At 41.8% G+C, this 25,469-nt stretch overlaps 4 protein-coding genes and 1 long non-coding RNA gene across 10 annotated transcripts in view; 4 read left to right on the forward strand and 1 right to left on the reverse strand.

Moving 5' to 3' along the window:
* The first annotated feature begins 1,648 nt into the window (after positions 1-1,648).
* On the forward strand, positions 1,649-2,158 carry LOC141776270 (uncharacterized). The gene is made up of 3 exons (XR_012595721.1): positions 1,649-1,707; positions 1,796-1,876; positions 2,000-2,158. It is a non-coding gene; the product is annotated as an uncharacterized LOC141776270 (long non-coding RNA).
* A 471-nt stretch (positions 2,159-2,629) lies between these two features.
* On the forward strand, positions 2,630-10,983 carry capn10 (calpain 10). Of its 2 annotated transcripts, none has more exons than XM_074651100.1 (13): positions 2,630-2,953; positions 4,123-4,289; positions 4,869-5,000; positions 5,200-5,396; positions 5,527-5,750; positions 5,837-5,978; positions 6,343-6,509; positions 6,606-6,862; positions 6,939-7,141; positions 8,526-8,781; positions 9,040-9,233; positions 9,355-9,400; positions 10,402-10,983. In XM_074651100.1, exons 2-13 carry the CDS (start codon positions 4,143-4,145, stop codon positions 10,429-10,431), a joined length of 1,995 nt encoding a protein of 664 aa, XP_074507201.1. In that variant the 5' UTR covers positions 2,630-2,953; positions 4,123-4,142; the 3' UTR covers positions 10,432-10,983. The 2 variants fall into 2 exon arrangements, with proteins under 2 accessions (XP_074507201.1, XP_074507200.1); XM_074651099.1 differs by having other exon boundaries at positions 2,631-2,953; positions 4,033-4,289.
* Positions 10,984-13,680: 2,697 nt separating this feature from the next.
* On the forward strand, positions 13,681-18,416 carry eif4e2 (eukaryotic translation initiation factor 4E family member 2). Of its 4 annotated transcripts, none has more exons than XM_074651109.1 (8): positions 13,681-13,829; positions 14,911-15,046; positions 15,379-15,513; positions 15,628-15,732; positions 15,846-15,998; positions 16,241-16,381; positions 17,113-17,188; positions 17,289-18,416. In XM_074651109.1, exons 1-7 carry the CDS (start codon positions 13,810-13,812, stop codon positions 17,146-17,148), a joined length of 726 nt encoding a protein of 241 aa, XP_074507210.1. In that variant the 5' UTR covers positions 13,681-13,809; the 3' UTR covers positions 17,149-17,188; positions 17,289-18,416. The 4 variants fall into 4 exon arrangements, with proteins under 4 accessions (XP_074507210.1, XP_074507209.1, XP_074507213.1 ...); XM_074651108.1 differs by having other exon boundaries at positions 16,241-16,377; XM_074651112.1 differs by having other exon boundaries at positions 14,911-15,022.
* Positions 17,841-25,396, reverse strand: LOC141777129 (phospholipid scramblase family member 5). 2 transcript variants are annotated; one of them, XM_074651107.1, is made up of 8 exons: positions 25,277-25,396; positions 23,731-24,091; positions 23,553-23,630; positions 23,237-23,429; positions 20,207-20,318; positions 20,019-20,118; positions 19,380-19,438; positions 17,841-18,611 (listed from the first exon to the last, which is right to left on the reverse strand). In XM_074651107.1, the coding sequence occupies exons 2-8, from the start codon at positions 24,080-24,082 to the stop codon at positions 18,585-18,587; spliced, it is 921 nt and encodes a 306-aa protein (XP_074507208.1). In that variant the 5' UTR covers positions 24,083-24,091; positions 25,277-25,396; the 3' UTR covers positions 17,841-18,584. The 2 variants fall into 2 exon arrangements, with proteins under 2 accessions (XP_074507208.1, XP_074507207.1); XM_074651106.1 differs by having other exon boundaries at positions 25,072-25,343.
* The window catches only part of vwa5b2 (von Willebrand factor A domain containing 5B2), a 46,097-nt gene continuing 42,174 nt past the window's right edge, over positions 21,547-25,469 (forward strand). The window contains exon 1 of the mRNA XM_074651101.1: positions 21,547-22,351. The gene's annotated coding sequence lies outside the window, so the exon portion shown is untranslated. The remainder of the gene's footprint in view (positions 22,352-25,469) is intronic.

Here is a 25,469-nt window from a genome sequence, read left to right on the forward strand (position 1 = left end):
ATACCACATTAAGAGACCAAGACCTTGAGGAACACCATAGAAAAAAACATGCTGGGATTTGGTATCAAAAACTTTTGACATTTGGAGATTTCTGCAGGAATTGCATTTTTCAACGATTGGATGGCGAGCACTTCTGTTCTGGAAACTGCTCAGAAACCCCCTTATTGTCAGTATACCAAGGAAAGTTATCCATCCTCTGAATGCTCTAGGTCTCTAGTTTGTAGCTGTGATTATCCTAGAAGTCACAGGTCATTTTATACAGTGAGGTCAAGTTTAAAAAAATGTCTCACTACAATGAAATGGCTCCTATGGGGACTAACATCATCACACATGAATACAATTAGCCTCATTAGATCCACAAGAGTCTCAGCTTTACAGTGATACACAATTTATGTAATTCAAAGACTGTTTAGGGATCCCAGTATGCAGAAATATTCAAATACACCATTATTAAAATAGGAGAAAATAACACATTTAAAAAAACAAACTGCATGTGATTATCATAAAGTGGGCATATCTGTAAAGGAGAGACTCGTGGGAGACACTTTAGCCTCCTACCCGACAGATTAACATGACTTCACTCTATAGCTCTAAAACTGAACCTGCTTCAGCCTCTGAAAGACATTAAAGTCGGTTTGGATTGCCAACAAAACAGCTCCTGTCAGTGTTAAATTATTGTTATAGCAAATATTAACCACTTTATATACAGTTGGGTTTAATTTATGAAAACGTGTCATATTGTATGAACTGATCACATGTCTTGTGTGTGAAATTTGAACCTGTTAAGTAAATAACTACACCTCTCAAACAAATGTAATGGAGTAAAAAATATTTCCCTCTGAAATGTAGTGGAGTAGAAACATAAAGTAGGAAGGTAATCAAATACAAATATACCTCAAAATTTGTAGTGGAGTACAGTACTTGAGTAAATGAGTATATAGTTACATCACCTCTCTTATAAAATAATGGCATTTGAAATGTGTCTAGTAGTGTTTACAAGGTATGAACACCATTTACTGTTATGTAACTTTTTATTCATCGTCAGCATAACATCATGCCTCTAAAATAGAAATCTTCCCACGTGTCTCATGTATCAATTGAGTCTGTCTATTGACCCAATGAAACGGGGAAATTTGTACCAGTGTTGTGGGTAAAAGTACGCCTCGGCCGCATACTTCCCACTTGACCCGATTACAACACTGGTATTTCCAGCTGTACTTCCTTGGTCTGAGGTTTGGCATTACCTTTGGCATTTGACAGAGTATTTAAACTGCACTGCCAAAGACTAACTTCATCAGTTCATCCCAGCTGAGAATCCAGATCAGAACAAACTGTTTCACTGCTGAAGAGAAGCTGTGTGAAGGATGGCAAAGCTCGCTGTGTGTGTCTCCATTCTACTGGTGGTGCTGGTGGCGCTGAGTGACAGCAGTAAGTATGACTTCAGCAGTTATTTACTGCACATGATATACATTTCACTAATATTATGAGTTGTTACCTGTATTTCTTTGGATTATGTGCTGTATTCTCATTAAAGTGCCTCCTTTAATATGTTACTTTGCCTCTTTTTTTGCTGACATATTTGTAATATCTCTTCTTTAAAGGTCCCATTTGCTGCACAGAGTACCAAGACACTCCAATTCCAGTGAAATTTATGAAACACTACAGAATGCAGGAGGTCACAGCTCACTGCAACATCAAGGCAGTAATGTAAGAAATGATAATCAGTGCATCACAAGAAACACATGGCTCTGCCATTAGCAGCAATGTCTTAACTTCTTCCTCTGTCTTAAAACAGTATCAAGACAAAGAAAAACAGACTCTTCTGCGCTGATCCGGAAAGAAAATGGGTGAAAATTGCCATGCAGTCTATCCCAGAGTAAGTTCATTTCTCTATTAAACTAATCTCTGAGCTAAAACACAGAGTACGCATCAATGTTGAGTCAAAAAAACAATCTTATGTGAATCAATTTAATGTTTTCCTTTTTGTCTCTCTAAATAGAAAACAGTGAGCAGCATCTTCACTAACGAAGACCACCTGAGGAAATCAAAACTGACTCTCCGACACACAAGATGAATTTAATGTATTATTTCAAAGTCAATTCATCTACTATTTTTGTACTACTCTAAAGGCAATAAATTGAATATTTTTTTAAAATAATTTGCTGTTTCTGTGTTTATCTATTTAAGTACCTGGATCTGATGGTTTTTTAAAATAGAATTTATGAAAAGTACCACATTGCAATATTTCGGTATTGCCATGCCACAAAATGTTCCTGAAGTAAACAAGCATTAACAGTAAAGTGTACTCAATGATTCAAAGCAAAATGTACTTTTTTGATCAGAAAAAAAAATATGAATTTCACAGTTGTAAATGTAAACATTTCCAATGAGTCCTGGTTTATTTCCTGTTGCAGTGTCTGTGAATGACAACAGCTGACAGGAAGTAGACATGGACCCAAGCTGTTGCCTGGCAACGTGATTTATGATTTGGTATAGAAAAGAAAGAAAGAAAGAAAAAAAAAAGAAAGAAAGAAAGAAAGAAAGACTTTGACTTTTGATGTCCTTTAATTAAAAGAGAGAATGATGGAAGGAAAAGGAGGAAGTAATTTCCGGTAGCACCAGTAGGGGGCGGAAGTGGTCATCACAGGAAGGATTCACTTTATGAATGAACTGCTGGATGTCCAACCGGAACACACTTTACAACAGACTATATTCACATGATATGCCTGGTTTGGATATAAATGTCAATCATAACGGAGTCTGTCATGCTTTCGGATTAAAAACCTCACAGTAACTGTGGTTTATATGGTTGTGAAACCATGATAAGATGAAGCGATACGGAGATGCTAACTGTGTTAACCTACATCTGTGGCATTACGAGCTAGCTGAGGCTAACTGTGTTGTTATGGAGAATGAGAGCTAGGAGGGGAACGATGCTTAAAAGAGGAGAAAGGTAAGACACACAATAACCTGCTGTGTTTCTAACATTACAGTGTAGTTTCATAGTATTCATACAGCTTTCCTTTATACAGCATGTCCCTGTTATTGTGGGTAACAAGTTCAAATATGATGCTTAACACTTAAGCCAGCTAAGTATGTTTTATAACCTATAAGCAGGGGATGAAATTAGTACCTGCCACCTGACAAATAACATGTTGGCTGTGGCAGGTGAAAATGTCAGGTCACCTGCCACCATGGAAGACAGGTTTTCCTTATATTAAGAAATTCTAAAACCTAAATTAAATATATGGTAAGACTTCATTTTACAGGTCCACAAATTGCACAGTAGTTAGGTAATAATCAGCAAGTCACCTATGTGACATTTCTTTGGAATTACTGCCAAGTTACCCCAATATTTAACTCAAAATTGATCAAAAATTACTTTATTATAAACATTATTTAATAATTATATTCCGCTATTTCTCAATAGCTGGTAATTTATTTAATACATTTCCAGGAAAAGAATACAAAGTTAATTGTTTTACTTTATTTTCATGTCTGCTGGTAAATAGATAATAATTAGCAAATAACTTCTTTGAAATTTCTTTAAAAACTCCCTGAATATAGTCACAGATAAATAGGCTTTTAAACTACCTACATCTACAGCAAGGTGCAGCTTTCTGTATGATCTTTACACTCAACCACAAATATACAAAATCTCCTGAATATGTAATGCAACTATTGTATGTACTAAGTATGTTTTACCCCTATAAGACACTTTTATCTACATGAATACAGTGGTGTCACAATATATCTTATTATATTATATTCATATTTGTGGACCTATGAGGGAAGGTGAACTGATATTGTTTGATTTGATATGTTACTGCCAGGAATACACATAACACACTAGTCCAAATATTCACAAAACAATGAAGAAAAGGAAAAAAAAACACTATATAGTCACAGATAAATAGACTTTTAAACTACCTACATCTATAGCAAGGTGCAGCTTTCTGTATGATCTTTACACTCAACCATAAATATACAAAATCTCCTGAATACATAATGCAACTATTGTTTTGTTTAAAGGTGTAACACGAGTGTGAAATGTACATGGAGGCCTTGAGGATGGTCGGAGCTGGCTGAGGTTCACCCACTGACCCAGAAGGTTTGATCCAGGTTGAAAAGAAGCAGGAGCCATGAAAGAAGCGGGCAGGGCAGAGTGTGGAGGCCAGGAGGATCTGTTTGAGGACCCGGATTTCCCCACTGATGACTCCTCCCTGTTCTCTGACAGCTCCACGCCCATCACGAGGCTGCAGGGAGGCATCACCTGGCTACGTCCACAGGTAAGAGCCAGTGCCAAGAGGAAATGGGAAATGCCGACGTGTATTCCTCGGTGTGTTTGTTTCGTCATTGTTTGAATGTTGTGTCACCTGTCACAGGTGTGACATCTGTTCAATAAAAGCAGGATTTCCCATATCAGGTGGTTGATTTGATTATGAAAGAGTGCTCAGAACTAGGACTGCACAATGAATTGGAATTTAATCAAAATCGCCACATGGCCTACCGCAATTTTCAAATCCCAGGAGGTGCAATATTTGCTAAGGACAAGATTTGTCAAAATACCATTTTAAATTAAATATTGTTGTGCTGCAGAGATGTCCTGGCCTACGCATCATATTCTACAAACTTAAGAAAACATGCAAATCATTTTTTCAATGAAAATGAGAATAATGGTGTAAAAATTCTCATTCCCTCTGATATCACAAATCATATCGTGATTGCAATATCAGTCAAAACAATCGCAATTAGATATTTTTTCTAAATCATTCAGCCCTACTTACAGGTTTAAAGGTGTACAGTATTTCACAAAAAGTAAACAGGTGTAATTAAAGACAAAATCGAATATCTTTTTTCACCTCCAGGAGATCTGCCAGTCGCCAGCTCTCTTCCCTGACAACATCAACCTGGGTCATGCAAAGCAAGGCTTATTAGGAGACTGTTGGTTTCTCTGTGCCTGCACCTTCCTGCTCAAGAACAAACATCTACTGAACAAGGTACAGCAACAACTGTATTATCATTTAGATTTGAATAGATTTTTATGATCTTCAGCTCTGGCTTGTTCAAAAATCTGGAGAAGTGAATTATGGGCAGTAGAGTGGTTAGACTAAGTTGCAGTGAATATGTGTGCCATGAGGATGTTATCTACTGTGTGTCCTAGACTGCTGTGTTGATTTAGTTTGTGATTCTCTGTAGGTGTTGCCTCCGGACCAGCCCCAGTGGGGTGACAGCAGGTACAGGGGCTCCTTTCAGTTTTGTTTTTGGCAGCAGGGACGCTGGACAGAGGTGACCATCGACGACCGCCTTCCCTGCATCAATTCCACTCTCTGCTTCTCACGCTGCCACTCCCCCACTGCCTTTTGGGTAGCCCTGTTAGAGAAGGCCTATGCCAAGTAAGTAAACTGTGGAATTTCTCACAGTTTAACCTACTATGAACAACACAATGAACCTTGTAATGCATTCCCAACCACATGTTTAGTGAAGTTTGGAAATCCCATTTCCTGTCCCTTCCATCCTCTTCAGGCTTCATGGCTCATACGAGCGACTCTGGGCAGGGCAGGTGTCCGAGGCCCTAGTGGATTTGAGCGGGGGCCTGGCGGAGCGCTGGAGCTTGGGGGAGTCGGAGGAGGAGCAGAGACCGGAACAGGACAGTGACCAGGTCAGGAGGAGAAGGCTGGACCTGAACCTTCTGTATCCAGTGAAAGACGAGTGTGCGGTCAGCTGCTCCACTCACAGCAGCCCCGAAGGTCAGAAAGTCACAAGTGTTTTCTTGCAGATACGAGTGATTTTGATCTTGTGTCACATCACCTGATGACCTCGACGTCTGTTGTAGGTGCCAGTGAGCTGGGTCAGTACCACGCGCTGACTGTCATGGAGTGGGTGGATGTGAAGACGGTGTCAGGGAGCAAAGTGCTGCTGCTCAGGATCAGAAACCCCTGGGGAAGATGCTGCTGGGGAGGGACCTGGATAAGGAGGTAGGCATGTGTGTCTGCTTATGTGTGTCATAGTTGAGATTAAGAGATGAGTCTTCAGATTGCAGTCGTTGCCATGGATATGACCAATGCGTTGACAGTGTAATTTGATCTCAAATGTTATTATGAATGGTTGTGAATGGAATTCTTAATGTCAGTCTGCACTCAGGGTGGGCTCTCTGGACAGACAGAAAAGTCCAGAGAAAGTGCACTAAAGCACCTTGCAGACTTGATTTACTGTGTATTTGGACAGCCTTTCAGGCTTTCACATGTACGCATCTCTAAAATCCACAAGTCTGCAAGTGCTGGGAAGACATTTGGATTCAGCCCCAGCCAGCATTCACTCAGTCTGCCTCTTTGTCTGCAGTGGCGAGGGTTGGCGTTCTGTCGACCCTGTGTCTGCTTTGGACCTACAAGCCAGGGTGGCCGAGGGCGAGTTCTGGTTGGATGAGACCGAATTCTTGTCACAGTTTGATGATGTCACAGTGGGCTACCCCATCAGTGATGAGGGGCACCTAAAGAGCATCTATACTGGTAATTCCCTTATTTTGCTATAAAAAAAAAACAACCTCACTGTCTGTGACCTCCTTGGAGCTCCTTTTTAACCTTTACAGCTCTCCTCTCCGACAGGAAATCTGCTGACACACAACTATCAGCTGGCTGGCCGGTGGACGAACGGGCACTCCGCTGGTGGGAGCCGGAACAGCAGCAGCTACGGCAGCAACCCAAAGTTTTGGCTCAAAGTGTGTGAGAGAGGAGAGGTGCTGGTGTCCCTGCTGCAGCATAGAAAATGGAGAAACACGGAGAAATACGCACAAACGCCACTCGAGGATAGCAAGAACACAATGCACCAGCACTACCAGGCTATCGCTCTACACATGTGGAAGGTTTGTGCCATCACTTATAGGAAAAACAAAATGTTTGTGTCTTTGCATCATGTCACTCGCGTTTTTCTGTCACTAGGTGGAGAAAAGGCGTTTTAACCTAAGCCGAATGTTGAACAAACCTCCTTGTGCTTCTACTCACTGCCACGCCTACGAGAGAGAGGTGATTCTCCGTGGGCAGCTGGAGCTTGGATACTACCTGCTGATCCCCAGCACCTACCAGCCAGGAGCAGAGGCCCGCTTCCTCATCAGGGCCTTTTCCTCCTCTTCCACGTCCCTCAGGTAAGGACCAGTTAACAGATTGGAAAAAGTCAACAAGATCATCTTATCTATGTAAACATTACTGGAAATATGCAGCGCTTCCACGTTATGTTTCTTTTTTTATAATGAAGTTTGAACTTAGAGATCCAAGAGGTTTCATTCCATCTTCAAAAAAGTTCAAGAGATATGTGTGAATGTTATTTTCTAAGCTGTCATGGAAGAATGTAACGGAATGTAATTGGTGTGCAAAAATTCTTAATTAATTCTCTCAAATCAGTAAAATCAAATGCACAAATGAACAAAACATGATGTTAAACAGGTTACATTTAAAGGTAAAGTCAGTAATCTTGAGAAACACAGTACATAATCTCGAGTACACTACATTTTAAAAACTCTTTTCCAACTCTTTTCCAATGAAAGTAGCTAGCAGCACTAGCTCCAAAAGTCCCTAAATCTAGATAGAAAGTCACCAAGTCGTCAACACTGACAGTCCGTCCCTTCAGGCCTCCCTCCAAAGCCACTCCCTTACAATTATCAGTACGAACATAAACACTATCATAATGAGCATGAACGGCGAGCATTGCTGTTGTTGGTACTCACAGCCGACAAACTAGCAGCTTGTGGAAGACTCTGGTGACGCGCAATGAGTACACGGGCCGAGTGCACGCAGGTAGACAGGCAGGCAGGTACACCGGACAGGTTTATTACAGTCCTGCGACAGCCACAAATACTGGATTTATTTTCTTTTTTTTGTCAGAGGATTTGATTTATTGATTGCTGTCGGGATGTAATGAGAATTTCAACTAATATATAAAAAGAAAATGTATTTGAACAACACTACCAACCTTAGCTTGAACACATTTTTAATAGGTGTAAAAATATAACACGTCTCCTTCCAAAATCAAGGCAAAACTGCATTAGTTATTTTGCCCATTCTACAATGTTGTGTTATATTTTAAGATTCCCTTTAAAGTATGTTATCAACAATATCGTTTATTGCCATGTTCAATAAATTTGTGCACATGTTCATTTGAGATCTCGATTTATGATTGACGAGTGCAGTGCCTGTTCGGAACGTGCCTGTTCGGAACGGTCCGATTGCTGCTTGTAGATCTCCGGTCTCTCTTTCTTCATCTGTTCTTGAATGTACTATAGTGAGCGAGCTATACCGAGCATGCCGTTCAGTGGTGTAACAGTTCATAGAGATCCCCTCTCAATACTCGACACAGTGTGTACATAAAGCACTACTAATAAAGCAAGTAAATTGTGACATCTGCTGGTCAGTTTGTTACCCCACACATTTCTTTTTCAAAAGATGGATTTTCCTACTTCCATATTTCGCCATTCAGTGCTGTGAATTAATTAAGTTATGTTGTACAATATACAATGTTGGTGTCCTCCCCAGTGCCCTGAAAAGCCCAGCACCTTCACTGCCACTGACAACAGATGGAGAGTGGGAGACCAGTTCCTTCCGGGGCTCGTGGGTGGAGGGAAGGACGGCCGGTGGAAGCAGGAACTTCCTGTCTCACTTGCAGAACCCCCGCTTCCCTTTTATAGTGTGTGATGCGTCAGCAGAGACATCAGCAGTTAATGTCAGGATTACCCTGCACCAGAGCCGCCCTGACACTGACCTGCACCCAATTGGCTTCCACATCTATAAGGTCAGTCAAACATGAAGGGAGAACACCAGTGTGTCACTTAGAGTTACAGGTCATTCACCTCTGTGTACATTCCCCTCAGACATTCACAACCTGATAATATTAATAATAAAGATATCTTAAATTATGTTGACTTTGTGAACACTGCCACTGCTGTAAAGGAAAAAGTATTAAAAATATTCTTAATATACTTTATATCATAATAAAAAAGCTAATGTGATTCTACAGTATCTGAGCATTTGATCTTCACTTTGTATCCAGGTCCCAGAAGGGGATTCTGAGCAGACATTGCCCAGGGACAAGGATCCTGTGGCCAGCTGTGTCCCTCACTGCTACACCCAGGACGTCAGTCTGGCCTGCTGTCTTTCTCCTGGAGCTTACACCATAGTGCCGTCCACTTATCAGCCTGACTGCTCAGCAATCTTCACCCTAAGTCTGGCTCTCAGAATACACAGGTTGGCTCTCTTCCTTTGTCTTAATCTTGTAATCAGAACAGGATTGCACAGCTAATAGCAGTAGCTTCAGGTATTATTATAATATCAGTCAGAAATAATATAAGGTGTGTGTCTCTTTCAGGAAAGTGGTGAAAAGCCAGGAGAGGCTCGGGAGAGCCATTCAGGAGGTCAGTTAAGTTTTTGGTGATCCAATTTAAATTTTTCAATACTGGGGTTGGATTGACTAAAACGGTATACAACTAATATTATACGGTATACAAACATGGTATTCTTTTTTTTTTTTTTAAATCTACGTATCTTATTTACGTATGTATATCTGCCCGACGAAGGGCTCTTATTTGCCCCTCCAGTCTTAAAAATACCTCCTACTTACTTCCCCCACCCCTGTTACACATGGGAACACCAACAAAAAATAAAGAAATAAATATAAAAGAAAAACAAAAGAAAAAAGAAAATGAAAAGAAAAGAAAAAAACTTAAAAATTTAAAAATAAAGTTGTCAGTTTTATTTGTATAGCCCAATATCACAAAACACAAATTTGCCTCAGGGGGCTTTGCAATCTATAAAGTGAATGTAAAAAAAAAAAAAAAGAGAGAAGGAGGTCAGTTAATTGCGGTAACTTAGTATTATATAGTGCTAAATGTGAAAACTTGGCAACACTAGCTGACGAATTGTATTCATTTCGCCGATGGCACAGCACAGGGCCTTCATCATGGGGAATTACAGAATCTGTAAATCACCATGATGATATACATCATATACACGTAGATGACTAAAGGATGCTGCGCCTTTAACACAGAAATTTCAAAATAAAAGTACACAATCCAATTTTAAACCATTAATCAAGAACAATCAATCAAAAACAAATTCTTAGTGACAGCCCTGGTGTTATGTTACATTGTGGTTAAAGAAACTTCCTTGTTCCTCTCAGGCAGCACGTCCTCTCATACTGTTTCACCTCAACAAATCACATGGTTATGTTTTTTTGGAAGGTTGGTGGTAGGATGAGGCAGCAGCCTGATAGCTAGTCCTGCCTCCAGGACAATTCAGAGGAAGAAATTCCCTTATACCCACCTTAAACCTACACTTTTAACTCTGTGATTGTGCTCAGAGGATGGCAGCACTGAATAATCGCTCTGTTTTGCTTTTGTCTCTTTCTGGGCGGCAGATCTCTCACATCTCGGTGATGCAGAGCTAGTTCTCTGGGACTGTTGCTGCTCCACTGATGTCGGCTCACCTCCCGGTGCCTCTTGGCCCATGATGAAAGAACCAGTTCTCCCATCACCCTCACCACGGAGGCTGTGTGTGTGTGTGCATGTATGTGTACTACCAGTGGCTGAGAAGGCAAGCAGGCAGATTTAGTGGGAATGTGTGTGTCGGGAATCCTGGAAACCCCTTTATCCTGAACCGCTGAGGCTCAGGGCTGATGGGCAGCCACACACTCATCGGCGATTAGGACATCAGAGGTTGTCGGTGGGCTGGGCTGCTAATGAAGTATGACGGGACTGGCTGGTGTAAACAAACAGCCGCCATTGAAGAGGGCCGCCGGTGCTCTTGCTCATTCACTCATTGGTGCGCCTGCCGGCCCGGAACAAAGGACCCTCTCATGAAGGTCCTCACAGAGGCACAGGGGGCAAGGGGCGAGGGGATGGTCTCCGACAGCAGAGCCAACCAAACCACACCACACCATACCGTGCCATACCATGCCAGGGCTTTCCTCCCATCCCTCACCCCCAGACACTCTGCTACCTTACCTAGCTTTGCATTGTTTGTATCTGGACACAGAGTTTTCTCAGTCCCTCATCCCCCCAAAAGGCTCACCAGCATCCGGACTAACGCTAAAGTCAGACTGGACCTAAAGAAGCCCACTTTGTTCGCCGACTCCATCCTCACCCCGCAGCTCCCTCCTTTGTCCCCCCCCAGACTCGGTCCACAGCTCTGCCTGGACCTGAACAGGGCCACGGTTTTGAAGTTGCCGCAAGAACAGATGACAAGCGGAGGGGATGGGAGGGACGAAACGAGGGATGCGGCAACATCAGAGGAGACCGGTTCATATGAAGAAGCCGCCAGTCCTTTTAGTTGTGTTGAGGCTGCGTATGTGTGGTGGTGTGTGTCTGCCCTGCTCGTAGCCATGTCGAAGTCACAGGGTTTCTGATTAATAATTGGAGCCAGCGTTAACAGAGACTTTTTACAAAGCTATAATTAACCGAATAGAGTGGTACTGTGCTGTGTATATATTATGTTTGGGAGTGAGATGGGATGAATACAATGATAAAACATAACTTGGTGCTGATGTGTTGGATTTATATATTTGCATCATGCATTTTTATGATGAGTATAAATCATGGGTATAAATGAATGAATTTGGTCAAAAGCCAAGAAAAGCTATACAGTGCATGTGTCACCCTCACGTTCATCACCACGACCAACACACACTGCGTGCGCCATGTGTGGTGGTGTGTGTCTGCCCTGCTCGTAGCCATGTCGAAGTCACAGGGGTTTCTGATTAAGAATTGGAGCCAGTGTTAACAGAGTGTTTTTACAAAGCTGTAATTGACTGAATAGAGTGGTACTGTGATGTGTATTTATTATGTTTGGGAGTGAGATGGGATGAATAAAATGTTAAACTTGGTGCTGATGTGTCCCATATTTCATTAGTTGTAGACAACTTTCAACGACGTCGGTTTTACTCTTGATTGATCCTTTTCATTGATCAGCTCATTTCAAAGAACATGTAATTCTGTAGAGAAAATAGTGAAAACAGGTGAGTTGATCATTTTATAGGCCTTTTTCACAGCAGATATTTTGATGTGTCATAGCAGGAAAAGCATAGGTATCAGTGTTGGAAAGTAACTAAGTACATTTACTCAAGTAGGCTACTTACAGATTCAGATTATTAATATAAATATATTCATCAAAAGAATTAAGATGGAACATTATATATTTAAACTTCCACAAGGTACTAAGCGGATAAAGATTATATAGTAGTTGAAATGAGCTCCATCTTTACCAGGCTGCAACATTAAAGGGACTGGTTGTAACTTTTTAAGCGTATAAATGTACCGGGTCGGGACACGTGCGCTCGCATATGCGCGCTTGCGTGTGGCCGGAGCCTCTGCTTGCCTTCACCCACACAGCGCGCGTTCTCGCTCTGCTCGCTCCACCTCTAGACGTGAACGCGCGCTCACTCCACACTGCAGGAGAGTTAGTTTAGCTCTGAGAATATCTAGTGAATGTACAGTGGACGTTTGTGCAGAAATAAATGCTGCAGCTCCTCCAGACCAACAGAGGTTTCCCGTGTCTTGTGAAGTGACAGGGCTCCGCAGAGAGAAACGTTATCGTCTCCGACCGGGTGCCGGTGTTCCATCTGGCTGCGGTTGGAGACGGTAACGTTACTCGCTGTGGAGCCCCGCTGCCTTAGCCGGGGCTGAAGCGGCGGGGCTGAGGCAGGGAAAGCCAACACTAGGATCAGCATTGATTCATGGAGAGACCTCCGTCTGGTCAGCTAACATTACTCCCAAGCAGGTGAAATATTGTGGTTTTAACTGACGTGTGTCACCTCACTGTTTTGAGTAAAGCTCCCTCAGGTATATTTAGAGCGAGCAAGCGCGAGCCCGACACTGACTTTCGTTGACTTAATGGCCACAGGTGTCGCTGTTAACAAGCATTTCTGAAAGTTACAAATAGTCCCTTTAAAGTGATGAACACATTAAAGGGACTATTTGTAACTTTGTACGCGCATAAATGTAGCGGGTCGTCACACATGCGCGCTCGCATATGCGCGTTTGCGTGTAGCCGCTGTACCCTCCTCCTCTGCCTGCTCGGCTTCACTCAGACAGCTCAGCTCGCTCCACCTCTAGACGTGAACGCGCGCTCACTCCACACTGCAGAAGAGTTAGTTTAGCTCTGAGAATATCTAGTGAATGCACAGTGGACGTTTGTGCAGAAATAACTGCTGCAGCTCCTCCAGACCAACAGATGTTTCCCGTGTCTTGTGACGTGACGGAGCTCTACAGAGATTTACGTTGTCTTCTCGCCGGTGTCTCCTCTGCTCTCTCCGGCTGCGGGCGGAGAGAGCAGAGGAGACACGCTGCAGAGCCCCGCTGCATCAGCCTGCACTTAGGCAGGAAAAGCCAACACTAGGATCAGATCTAAATCATGTTCATGGAGAGACCTTCGTCTGGTCAGCTAACATTACTGCCAAGCAGCTGAAATATAGAGTGATATTGTGGTTTTAGCTGACTTTCGTTGATTTCACGGCCACAGGTGTCGCTGTTAAGAAGCATTTCTGAAAGTTACAAATAGTCCCTTTAATATTTATGTCAATAATAATCGTCAATCAGAATTGGCTTTATATATTTTTTGCATCATGCATTTTTTATGATGAGTATAAATCATGGGTTTAAATAAATACATTTGGTCAAGAAAAGCTCTATACAGTATATATGTGTCACCCTCACGTTCATCACATACTGCGTGCGCGCACCCGTCCGTCTGCTGTGCGCGCCGCCGTTCCTGCGGTATTCAGCAGGCTGTGGTCGGACTCCGACAGGCTCCCACCGACACCAACTAAATAATGAACAACAAATTTGACGCGTGAGTAATCATAAAGTTTCTTTGCTCCACCTGCCAGAGAGGAGTTCCTCCAGCTGTGACCGCAGACTCACAGCTGGAAGCGTAAAGGTTCTAATGAAAGCTGTTGCGTGTAGAAAAGAGAGGTGTGTCAGCTGTATTGCATGGTCCTGCATGCTCTGTGTGTATAATGTTAGCTCTATAAACCCACAGCAAAGCGAGGTCCACACACACACACACACTAGTGCATTTAGAAGCAACAACAGAGATATGCATGGTGTTTCATAATGGGGACTGTGTTGTTAGCTGTAGCTTAGCCTGGCGGAAGGCGTACAGGCCCTGAATCCCCGGTGTGGTAGTTGTTGAGACGCCGTGGAAGGTGCGTGCAGTCTCGGGTTCAAACTATAGACTCCCATGCTCCCCTAAAGCACGGGCAGATAGCTAACTGTGTTGTAGGAAATTCACCTTCAGAGTAGTTAAAGTGCAGGTGTGTACGTGTGCATTATAAAAAGTCTACATTTTTGCATTGTTTCTAATATATTTGTCCCCATTCATATCAATGAGGGTGCATTGCATATTAGACTGTCACTATAACACAGGACAGTTCAACTGCAGTTACAAACACTCATTAAAACAGCATCAACAACAATAATAAAACGATTCACCACAAGACAGGTAAACAGTGCCACAGAAACAGATGTTTCAACACACACACAGTCCACCTACATAATGGCACATACCATCACACACACCATGGCAGGTATTGCACCCAGGTAGTGCACTGCACCGTATACCGTCTTGCCCATATTGCACAGACAATAGCCCAATATTACACAGATGCAACATATTGCACTGTCATTATGATAGCTTTATGTTACGAGTTGTTGAGTTTAATAGACATCAGCAAGAATGAATGTTTGTAACGGTGTTACCAAAGTGACCATAAAGTTGGCTCTCTAAAACAGTTTAAACGAAAGCTTAACTTTCTGTTGTTTTAGACAGCATTTAGGTCTAAGGTATATCTGTCAACAGAGTTGTAATTTTCCCCAAAAAAAGAAGTCAGTGCATGACACAAACGTTTTTGTTTTGCTTCCATCAAATCCAGTCTGAAAGATGATGACAGTGGAGACCACGACCAGGACCAAGGCTCACCGAAAGACGGTGAGAAGGAAAAAACTGAAGACGAGGACAAGGAACAGAATGCCTCCAAGAGAAAGGTCAGCCTATTAAGGAATGACATGGTAAATGGACTTGCATTTATGTAGCACTCAAAGCGCTTTACACTACATATCAGCATTCACACACACACATTCATATACTGATGGCAGAGGTTGCCATGCAAGGTGCCAACTTTGCCCATCAGGATTTTAATCTAAATACTCATTCACACACCGATGGCTATGCCTTCGGGAGCAACATCAACATGTGACCCGGAGCAGCCGGGGATTGAACCACCGATCTTGCGATTGGTGGATGGCCTGCTCTACCCTCTGAGCCACAGCTGCCCAAGATGTGTGTGTTGCAGCTCCAAAGTTGATTGTATGGCTCAGTCACTTCCTTTTGTTTTCTGCAGCTGGTGGTGCCAGGGGCAGGAGAGCACCCTCTTCAATACAACTACTCCTTCTGGTACTCCAGACGCACCCCGGGGAGACCGGCCAGTACTCAGAGCTACGAGCAGAACATTAAACAAATTGGCACCTTCGCTTCGGTGAGTCGCTCCTCGTGACCTGTTTAGGTGGGGCATACAGGAAATAGGGAAAGATCTATGAATACAAGCTTAACCCGACTCTTGTTGATATAAACGTGTCTTGTCCTTCCCAAGGTGGAGCAGTTCTGGCGTTTCTATAGTCACATGATCCGACCAGGCGACCTGACCGGCCATAGTGACTTCCACCTCTTCAAGGACGGTATTAAACCCATGTGGGAGGTGGGTACTCTGAGATCTCGTACACTAAAGACCATACCTTGTAATACATTGAATCTATTTGGTTTTCTAAATGAAAAGAGCCCACTCTGAAACGCTGCCTATGTTGTTCTTAGGATGATGCCAATAAGATGGGTGGGAAGTGGATCATTCGTCTGAGGAAAGGCCTGGCGTCTCGGTGCTGGGAGAACCTGATCCTGGCCATGCTCGGGGAGCAGTTCATGGTTGGAGAGGAGATCTGCGGGGCCGTAGTGTCAGTACGCTTCCAGGTAAACCCACAAACACACATACACCTGTTGTACCTAATCACACACTGCCTACTTCAGTATGGATAATTTCACAGTTGTAAATATAAACATTCCAAATGTGTCCCAGTTTATCTCATGTTGCAGTGTATGTAAATAACATCTGCTGACAGGAAGTAACCATGGACCCAAGCTGTTGCCTAGCAATGCAAATTCCATTGAAATAGTCTGTACTCAGACATGTCTTCTCTGCTTCTTTTCTCCAGGAGGACATCATCTCCATCTGGAACAAAACAGCTAGCGACCAGGCGACCACTGCCCGCATCAGAGACACCCTGCGCAGAGTCCTCAACCTGCCTCCCAACACCATCATGGAGTACAAGACTCACACAGACAGCATCAAGTATGTATGTCTCATCGTTTAATTATTTTCTCTCTTTCTCTCTCTCTCTCTCACATAAATGTATGCATGCTCACAAACGTTTTCTCACATTTGTATTACACTTTAACTCTAATGCGTTAGTGTTGCTTCAAAGAGCAGAATGATATAAAACAGGGCTAATGTTTCTCACAACCTAAACAGATAGAGGTTGTGGTAATTTAAAAAAAAACATTTGCTTGTTGCAGCTCCTCAGATGTGAAAAAATGCTGCTTCTAATTTAAATATATATGGGTTTCGGACTTTTGGTTGAAAAGCCCCTGTAATTTCAAGATTTGGATTCTGGAAAATAATGATTTTCACCATTTTCTGACATTTTATAGAAGAAACATTTAAGTTAGAAAATGATCAACATTATTATAATCGATACTGAACATAATTGTTTGTTGCAGCGCTACTTTGGAGTATTACTCTATTACTTTTATTTGGCAATTATCATTTACTAATTAAATACTTTCATTACAACATTCACAGCTATAAAAAAAAAAACAGACACATCTGTTTTTCACATTGTTATTTGTTGGTGTATATGTTATAAAAGAAAGATAAGTAAAATACAACAATGTGTGCAACTTCATCATGTTTCATGTGTTTTTGCGGTTAAATTGATTGTAGTTGTGATTCTCCCATTAAAAAAGCCTAAATATCCAAACGGTTTGTTTATTTTGAATGATGATGTGCTGCATCCTTTGTTCACAGAGCATGGGAAGACTTCCATGGACTGGTGACTGCTAGTGGCGGACGTTAGCCCCTCACACAGACGACCTCTGCGAGAGTAAGAACTGTTGCTACGTTAGTTTTTATTGAAAGAAATAGTTCCTCTCTGATGTATTTGTCTCACGCTAACGTTGTTTGTTTCTGTTTATGGTGTATAGGTGTGTGTATAATATTCGATAATGTGCTGGGGGATGACGAGTCCAAGGAGAGAAGGATTTCTCTACGTGGATTGACTGCGTAATATGAAGACAGAGCAAAAGGCAGGAACAGAAGCAAGAAGACTATTCCTTCTTTGTGTCAAATTGAAAAATGAACAGAAAAGCCTGTCAACACTGAACCAAGCCGAAGAGAGAAAAATGCGTTATTTTTAATCAACCAGAGAAGAACGACGCCTCCAATTTTATTTTTATTTTTTAATGCAAGTTGTAACATCTGTTAACTTGCCACCAGAGGGAGGCCATGTGACTGGTGTTTGCTGGTCTGGTCATGAGCTGTTAACAAAGTGTACTTGACAAAATACAACAAAACCAATCTGTTATAATACTAGATCTGATTTTACCATAACATCACCCTTCCCTCTGTTTAAAATTAATCTGTGTTAATCTGTTTCATTGGGACTCAAAAACAGGGTTGCAGGTAGATGTTATTTTATTACAGTGCTGTATTTTAACTACAATTCCTCTGGTCATTTCGAACTAGAATGATTACTATTATTGTGTGTACGATATATTTGTAAATACAGTCCACTTCAAAGATCACTTAACTGAATCAGCGATGATTCTCCGGGTCAAAGACCTGGAAGTTGAATCCTAAAGGATGAGGACCATCCTGTGTTGGGCAGAAGGTTGTATAACCGGCATCTTAAGAATGGACTGCCAAGCTGCCTATATCACTGTGCCTGGCCTCGAGCCCGACCCAAACCAGTTTCCTCTTCTGTCTCTTTTGTCTTTATCCCGCCTTGAAAGAATCCAAGGGATGGGCTCTGCTTTAACAAAGGTGTATAGGAGTCCTGAAACACTGACCTTCACTCTTTTTCCATTTTGTAGTAAAAGAAATGAAATTGGGCCCACGGTCAGGGTCTGTTACAGTTTTTATCAATTCCTCGGGAGCATTTTTTTGGAATCATGTTAAGAAAGCGCCTATTAAGTTTGGTGAAAGACTGTAATGCTGCCCGTGTTTGGTGGTGTGATAATGGGTGCAGGTGTGTGTCAAAAGTGAAGAACCACTGCTGGATGTACACCTGATGGATTATAGCAATAAATGTCAATTATGCATCTGCTGCTAAAGCTGGTTCTGTGTCATTTTTCTTTCATAAATGTATGTTGAAACTCAGACAAATACAATTTAATGATGAAGTTTCTTGTACCATGGACCGCACTCAGCTGGTGCGCCTTATTAGTTGTAGACCACTTTCAACGATGCCGGTTTTACTCTTGATTGATCTTGTTCATTGATCAGCTCATTTCAAAGAACATGTAATTCTGTAGAGAAAATAGTGAAAACAGGGGAGTTGATCATTTTATAGGCCTTTTTCACAGCAGATATTTGTAGGTGTCATAGCAGGAAAAGCAGAGGTATCAGTGTTGGAAAGTACATTTACTCAAGTAGGCTACTTAAGTACAATTTTGTGGTACTTGTACTTGAGTATTTCCATTTTCTGCTACTTTATACTTATGCTAAATTGAGTTACTTTGCAAATTCAGATTATTAATATAAATATATTCATCAAAAGAATTATTATGGAATATTATATGTATAAACTTCCACAAGGTACTAAGCAGATAAAGATTATATAGTAGTAGTAATAGTCAATAATTATACTCTAATATTCTAAAATGGGCCGTTCTGCATAATGACTGCTTTTAGTTTTGGTACTTTAAGTATATTTTGATACTAATACTTTTGTACTTTTACTTAAGTAAAAATGTATATACATGACTTTTACTTGTAACAGACTACTACAACTACTTTTATTGAAGCAAAAGATATGAGTAATTCTTCCAACTCTGACAGGTATTACATGGTATAACCAAAAACATTAGAAATGTCAGTCTTGTATGCTGCTCTCCTAGTAAACCATTACAGTAGCATACACAACACCAGAAGCCTGAATCTGAAGCAGCTAAATGAAATTCAGCCATCTTTAATTCCATTATTTACACCTCTGCTGTCCCCTTTTGTGAAAGAGGCCTATTATAAACACAACAAAATACAGTATCAAGAGTGATAATAGAACTCCATCTGCTTACCAACAAGAAAGTGGCTGCCAGCAGCAGCAGTTTAGTTTGTGATTCCATATCCAGGGGCACTGGAAGAACGACAGATTAAAATCAAATTAGAAATACATTAACAGTGGTTCCCAATTTATGGGATGCACATGACCGAGGGAAAAAGTGAAGTGTAGAGTGAAACTAAAGCTGAATAACCTTTTAGGGGCTGCAACTAATGATTATTTTCATGGTTTATTAATCTGTTGATTATTTTCTTGATTAATTGATTAGTTGTTTGGTTTATAAAATGTCAGAAAATGGTGAAAAATGTTGATCAGTGTTTCCAAAAGCCCAAGATGACATCCTCAAATGTCTTGTTTTGTCCACAACTCAAAGATATTCAGTTTACTGTCATAGGGGAGTAAAGAAACCAGAAAATATTCCCATTTAAGAAGCTGCAATCAGAGAACTTTGATGTTTTTAAACACAGGTCTAAGGGTTCATTTGCACAAAAGAAACAAAAAGAAAACATAAGTGAAAAGTAATGTGTCATGTTCTTAATATTGTTATTTCAATCAAATTCAACTTGGCGTTGTTTTGGCGTTTGGACATGACAGGAGAAATTTGGGAACCACTTCATGAAGAATAATAAATCATATTTCTTTAGGCACAACTCACCCTCCAACCCAAAATGTTCATGGTCCATGTTATGATCATCATTGAACCCAGGCCATTTCTTCCATATTGTGCCCATTTTCTCACCGATGTTGGAGACAATCTGGTGTATGAGGTGTAAAAGCCCAAAAATACTTATATATACAAATACACTTGTAAAACATGTTTATATTTTGCTTAAATGTTACTACCTGGAACTGCTGGTTGGAGAAGCAGCGGTATGGACAGCAGGAGCCCTGGATCCTGATATTCGATGCTCCTTCTGAACCGCACACCTCCAGGAGAGGAGTGAACATGCTCCACCTGAAAACACAGCCAGCCAACACTCAACACATTTCCTTACATAATCTTGCAACAAGCAACCTGGCAGATTCGCTGGCCAGTACTTCACACACTGGCGCAGCCCGGCCTTGATGCTTGGTTGACCACGTTTTCAGCTGTCATGATTCTGCAGCACCAAAACCATTGTTTGCTCGGTGTCACAAGAGTTCAAACTAGGGCATGCTTTATTTGAGCACAACTGAGAGAATATTTATACCAAGTAGATCTCTGCTCATCGAAAAACCTCTGCCAGGTCAGTCTTAATTGGGGACAACTTCATCGAGCGTTTACTTCTTGAAAATTCGACATACAAAGGCACCCCGGCTAACCCTGGAGTCAGATTTAGGCCAAACGAAGAAGGAAGTATTTTTGGTTTGACTACAGGAGACTGGTTGCTGCCGTTCCTCCCATTAGCCAACATTGCCATTTAGGAAGGATGCCGCATTCCTTCCCTCCCATGCAGCCCAGGGCAAGCAGCTGTTTTGTGCATTAAGTCTCCCAGGTTTAGACTACACCCCAGCTGGGTAGAACTGCTATTTACAGACAGGCCTGGGTGGTTCAGGGTGGCCAGAGGCCGGGAGTGACATGGAAAAAGGCTCACACGTGACAAGTTGTTCAGTCTGAGAATGTAAAGTATTAAGATTGCTGGTACAGTATTCTGATAGTGGGGGTCGAAGGGGTTAATTCACCCAAATGACAAAAAACATGAAAGATTATATTTAAAAAGTTTAACAGCAACATCCAAGTGGAGTTACCCTGCACTATACTAATTTTTTAACAGTCTCTTCTGCACTATATTCACTTTCTTTATAGTCGTGTATTACAGCTGTTACCCTGCACTATATTAAGTTTTAACAGCTTTCTTCGTCTCCTTGTATTTTTACATCTGGTATATTTTCTTGTACTTTGTACTTTGCACTACTAACGTTTTTACTGCCTTTTTACTAACACGTTTTGCACTATGATGGAAACTTGAATTTCCCTCGGGATCAATGAAGTTACTATCTATCTATCTATCTATCTATCTATCTATCTATCTATCTATCTATCTATCTATCTCTGTCCATAAAAACATTATTAACATCTCGTTACTCTGGTTAACCCACAGAAACGTTTTTTTTTTTCAAAAGGGAATTTTTGACAGAAAGTAATTTGAATGGGAACTTCACAGTAAAATCTTTTTAAAACAATTTTTTATATCACTTCTGTGAATTTCAGAAACCAAAACCAGATAGCACTACTAGGCAGGGGTGTAAGTAACAATTTACATTTACTCATTACTTTAACAAAATAGTTTTTTGTGTACTTGTACTTTAAGTACTATTTACTAATTTATACAATATTAAGTATTGTACATCTCAAGTTGTATCCAGTACAGAGTAAAAATAAAAGTCACATGAGGAAGTCCTGATAAACTGTGTGAGAATGGAAGAGAAGAAAGGAGATAATAAATAAATCAGCCGCTGCAGGTGCGTCTGCGGCCGCAGGGGGGCGCCAGCTCCATGACAACAGTGGTGACAACACGTCATTTGTTTGCGTTCACGGCCGGGGCTAGCACTTACTTAGCACAAATTAAGGATATATATGGGGTCGGGGTTCTGTTATAATTAGCGTTAATGTACCTCGGCATAGCTAAAACATGTTGTGTCTATCTTAACTAATGACTGCTTCATTGCAACACCTGGTGAGCGCGCAAATGAGTAACACCCCAGGTGTACCTGCAGTTAGCTATGTCTGGCTTACATGCTAACATGCTAACATGCTCCTGGTGGATCCTGAGGAACTTCTCTACCTTCAGTCAGGTGTGTGAGGATGTTCTGTTGTTGAGACGGTAGAGCCTCACTCAGCTCGAAACATTTTGAATTAGAGGAGCGCAGTGGGACCAGGGAGGCTGAATTGACTGGTTATACTGGGACAGCGAGACCCATGGGACTGGTTATATTATGCTTTCATAATGAACGTGAGAAGTTGAACCTGGAGCAGATTGTGGAGGACTTCCGGTGCTGTTCAGACAGGTGAGTACAACAACACACAGCTGAATTAAAGAACGTATATTGCCAAGAAAGTCAAAGTCAATTGTTTGTGTAATATCTTCGGATATCAATTAACAGATAGCGAGACTTCATCTTCAGTCGAGCTGGCTTTATTGTAGGAACTACTTAGTAGTATTACAACATGCCCAACATGGGGGTACAGCCTCTGCTGCCCGGGCTGTATGTACACACTGCACTGCACTTTGGGTAATCCTACCATGTGTATAGCCCTGGAGCCCTCTACTGGTTCTGGGCTGTGATAACAACCAACAGTCACTTCATAACAGTTTGTTTCATTGCAACATCAGCGCCCAGCAGCAAAGCTACGCTTCCGCCATTTTGGACTGAAAGCCATTACCGGACAGCAGTAAAACGCCCGCCTAAAAGTGCTGTACAAAAGGAAAACTAAATTATTTCCATTCTATTATCCTATTCTACACTTTGTATAAGCTGAATTTGTGTTTTACATGTAAAACCTGTAAAGTAACTAGTAAATATAGAGTAAAATAATAAGTAAAAAATGCATAAAAAAGAATACTCTATTGCGCTCTGGCTGCAGAGTGTGTTTACCCCTGCGACCACCAGCAGCCCTTGTCCAGTGTTACATTGTTTTTCATATGTCAGTGGACTCTAGGTCTTTAGACTGCTATGGAAACGCAGACAACAAAGGAACCCTTTTTGTTCCTTAAAAAGTAGTCCCGCGAGTAAAATCACCAGAAACTTCTTGGTGAAAACGTGGCTTATAGTGTAAAAGTACCTGCAAATTGTAATTAAGTAGAGTACTTGAGTAAACATAATTGTTAACTGTACTTTTCACCACTGTTCAAGTTAGGCAAGAGCAATAGAAACAGATTCAGACCGTCCTACCTCTGACATACAGTGCCGATGAGATGTTTTTGAGGTGTGTAGGCCCTCATCTCCATCAGGCAGCAGCCGAAGCAGCAGGCGTCCACTCTGAGCGGCCTTTCAAAATAAAAGACCTGCCGGCCCTGACAGTCGAAGCCCTGCAAGGAACAAGCCCGAGCTGGACCGCAACACTGGAGGCACACACAAGAACTCTCTGATAGGAGGAAGAGATCAAGGAGAGATTGAGAATACATTGAAAAAACATTGCTCTCTCTTTATATGAGATGCATATGGATGTTCTCAGTTAAGACACATGTAGCTGAACAGGAACCAGTACCTTCCACAGCCACAAATAACTGTGACCTGCTGCCTCCTGTGGTGATGCTGTAGATCCTCCTAGGAACACATTGTGGACCTACAATGACGAAGCATTATTCGTTTGAAACAGACAAATCTCTGCACTGCAAGTGTTCCCTTTTACAAACAAATACACAAAAGCTATCCCTCCTACTCACCTTGCAGCTCTGGTCTGGCAGTGATATGTATTTGACTGACCGTTTCCAGCACAGACATAAAGTGTGATCCTGCTGCACCTTCAGGCCACTGCTCCTCCACCCCTGGCCTGCTCACTTTCCCTGGTGGCTGCGTGTAGCCGTTCTCCATCTTCCTCCCAGGCAGAGCCAGACCTGACAGCTGCTCATCAGATTCCCAGTCAGGAGGCGTTTGGTGGTGTTTGGGTCCAGGTGAGTGAGTGTGACACTCACATGAAGGCCCACAGCGGTTCTGGAAAGCTTTGAAGATCATCTGGATGTGCTTCTCTCGCTCCAGTTGACCAAAGGGAAGAGGCTGATTGGTCACTGCTGACATGGCGTAATACTGAAAATATATGTGGAACTCACAGTCAGACCAACAGTCATACTGTGCTACATGCGTTTATGAGACCAGAGGCTTGTACTGTACTACGGAGCGGGATTTGGGGTTAGCGAGGTAACTTCAGGGTTAACCCTGGGTTTTCCGTCCTACAACAGTGGTTTACTTCTTACTGGGGTATATTGCCATGGTAACTGCGGAGCAGGTTATGTTCGGCATAAGAGATCAACTCGTATGAAAGCACCGCCTACTGACCAATCAGAGCTCGGTGCACGGATCGTATGATAATATTACACAAATACGAAGAAGTTTAACTCATAATCCAGGCTAAAAACAACACAGTTTACACTGACAAATGCAGAAAGGACAGCTGGCTGTATGCTTTTGGTTCTTACCACTTTGAATTATGTTTTTATATTAATTTTTTTTACTTGCTCTCAAGCAAATTAATTTTAACGCCACAAATTTATTTAACCCATTAACGCAACTTGCGGCTTTTAAGTTAAGAACAAATGCTAAATAGAAAAAAAAAATGTTTTTTGTTTTTTTTAAATGAAGGCTTACAATTTAAAAAATAATTTAACGTTTAAATTTACGAGGGAAAGTTAAAGAAAAACAACTTTCCCCCACCACTCAAGGTCCCTTACAGCAGGTTCAGACAGTTCTCTGGCACCAATATAAACGTCCTCCCGTTAAAACAAAGTGATTTCATCACAGCAGCCAGCCTGAGCCTCCTTTCTATTCACATCACACACACTCTGCTTGCACAGTTTGTTCTCATTCTTCAGTTGCATGCAACACAGTACAGTATATTCCTCCACAACAAAGCCCTACCTCATGTCCTGCATATAGACTGTGATTACTAAAAGAGTGCAACAGGGGCCCAAATAGTTAACATCTTCTACAGCATTTTACCCTTATTATACTGTATTAAGAGTACTAAGACAGAAAATAGCCCAATAGAGCATGAAAAATCTCTTGCTTACCATCTGCGGTTAACCTCCAGGTACCTACAGACTCTGATAATCTAAGCGTGAGAAGGAAGAGACCAGGCAAACATCCACGAGTCGTCATGATCAGGAGGCGTGAAGCACAAACCTCCTTACACCTCTGTGTGTTTGTGTGAATATTCGGGTAGTAATGATTGGCTTTGTGAGTGTGTGTGTGTCTCCTCCTGTCTCTTTGTCTCACCCTGACTCCGTTTCCATCCCAACCAGCCGGATCTGCCTTTTGTTGGGTTAGAAAGGCATCGCTCAGCCATGTAATTGAAATCCTGCTTCCAGAGGTGGGGGGCTGCTCAGTGGGTCTGTGTTTCGGGGGTAGCCTGGGGGGTGTCAGTGCTCCCTATGTGCCTCGAAAAAGGTGTCAAACACTGGATTAAGAA

This window comes from Sebastes fasciatus, chromosome 11 (genome assembly GCF_043250625.1).
Source record: "Sebastes fasciatus isolate fSebFas1 chromosome 11, fSebFas1.pri, whole genome shotgun sequence".
NCBI lineage: Eukaryota > Metazoa > Chordata > Actinopteri > Perciformes > Sebastidae > Sebastes > Sebastes fasciatus.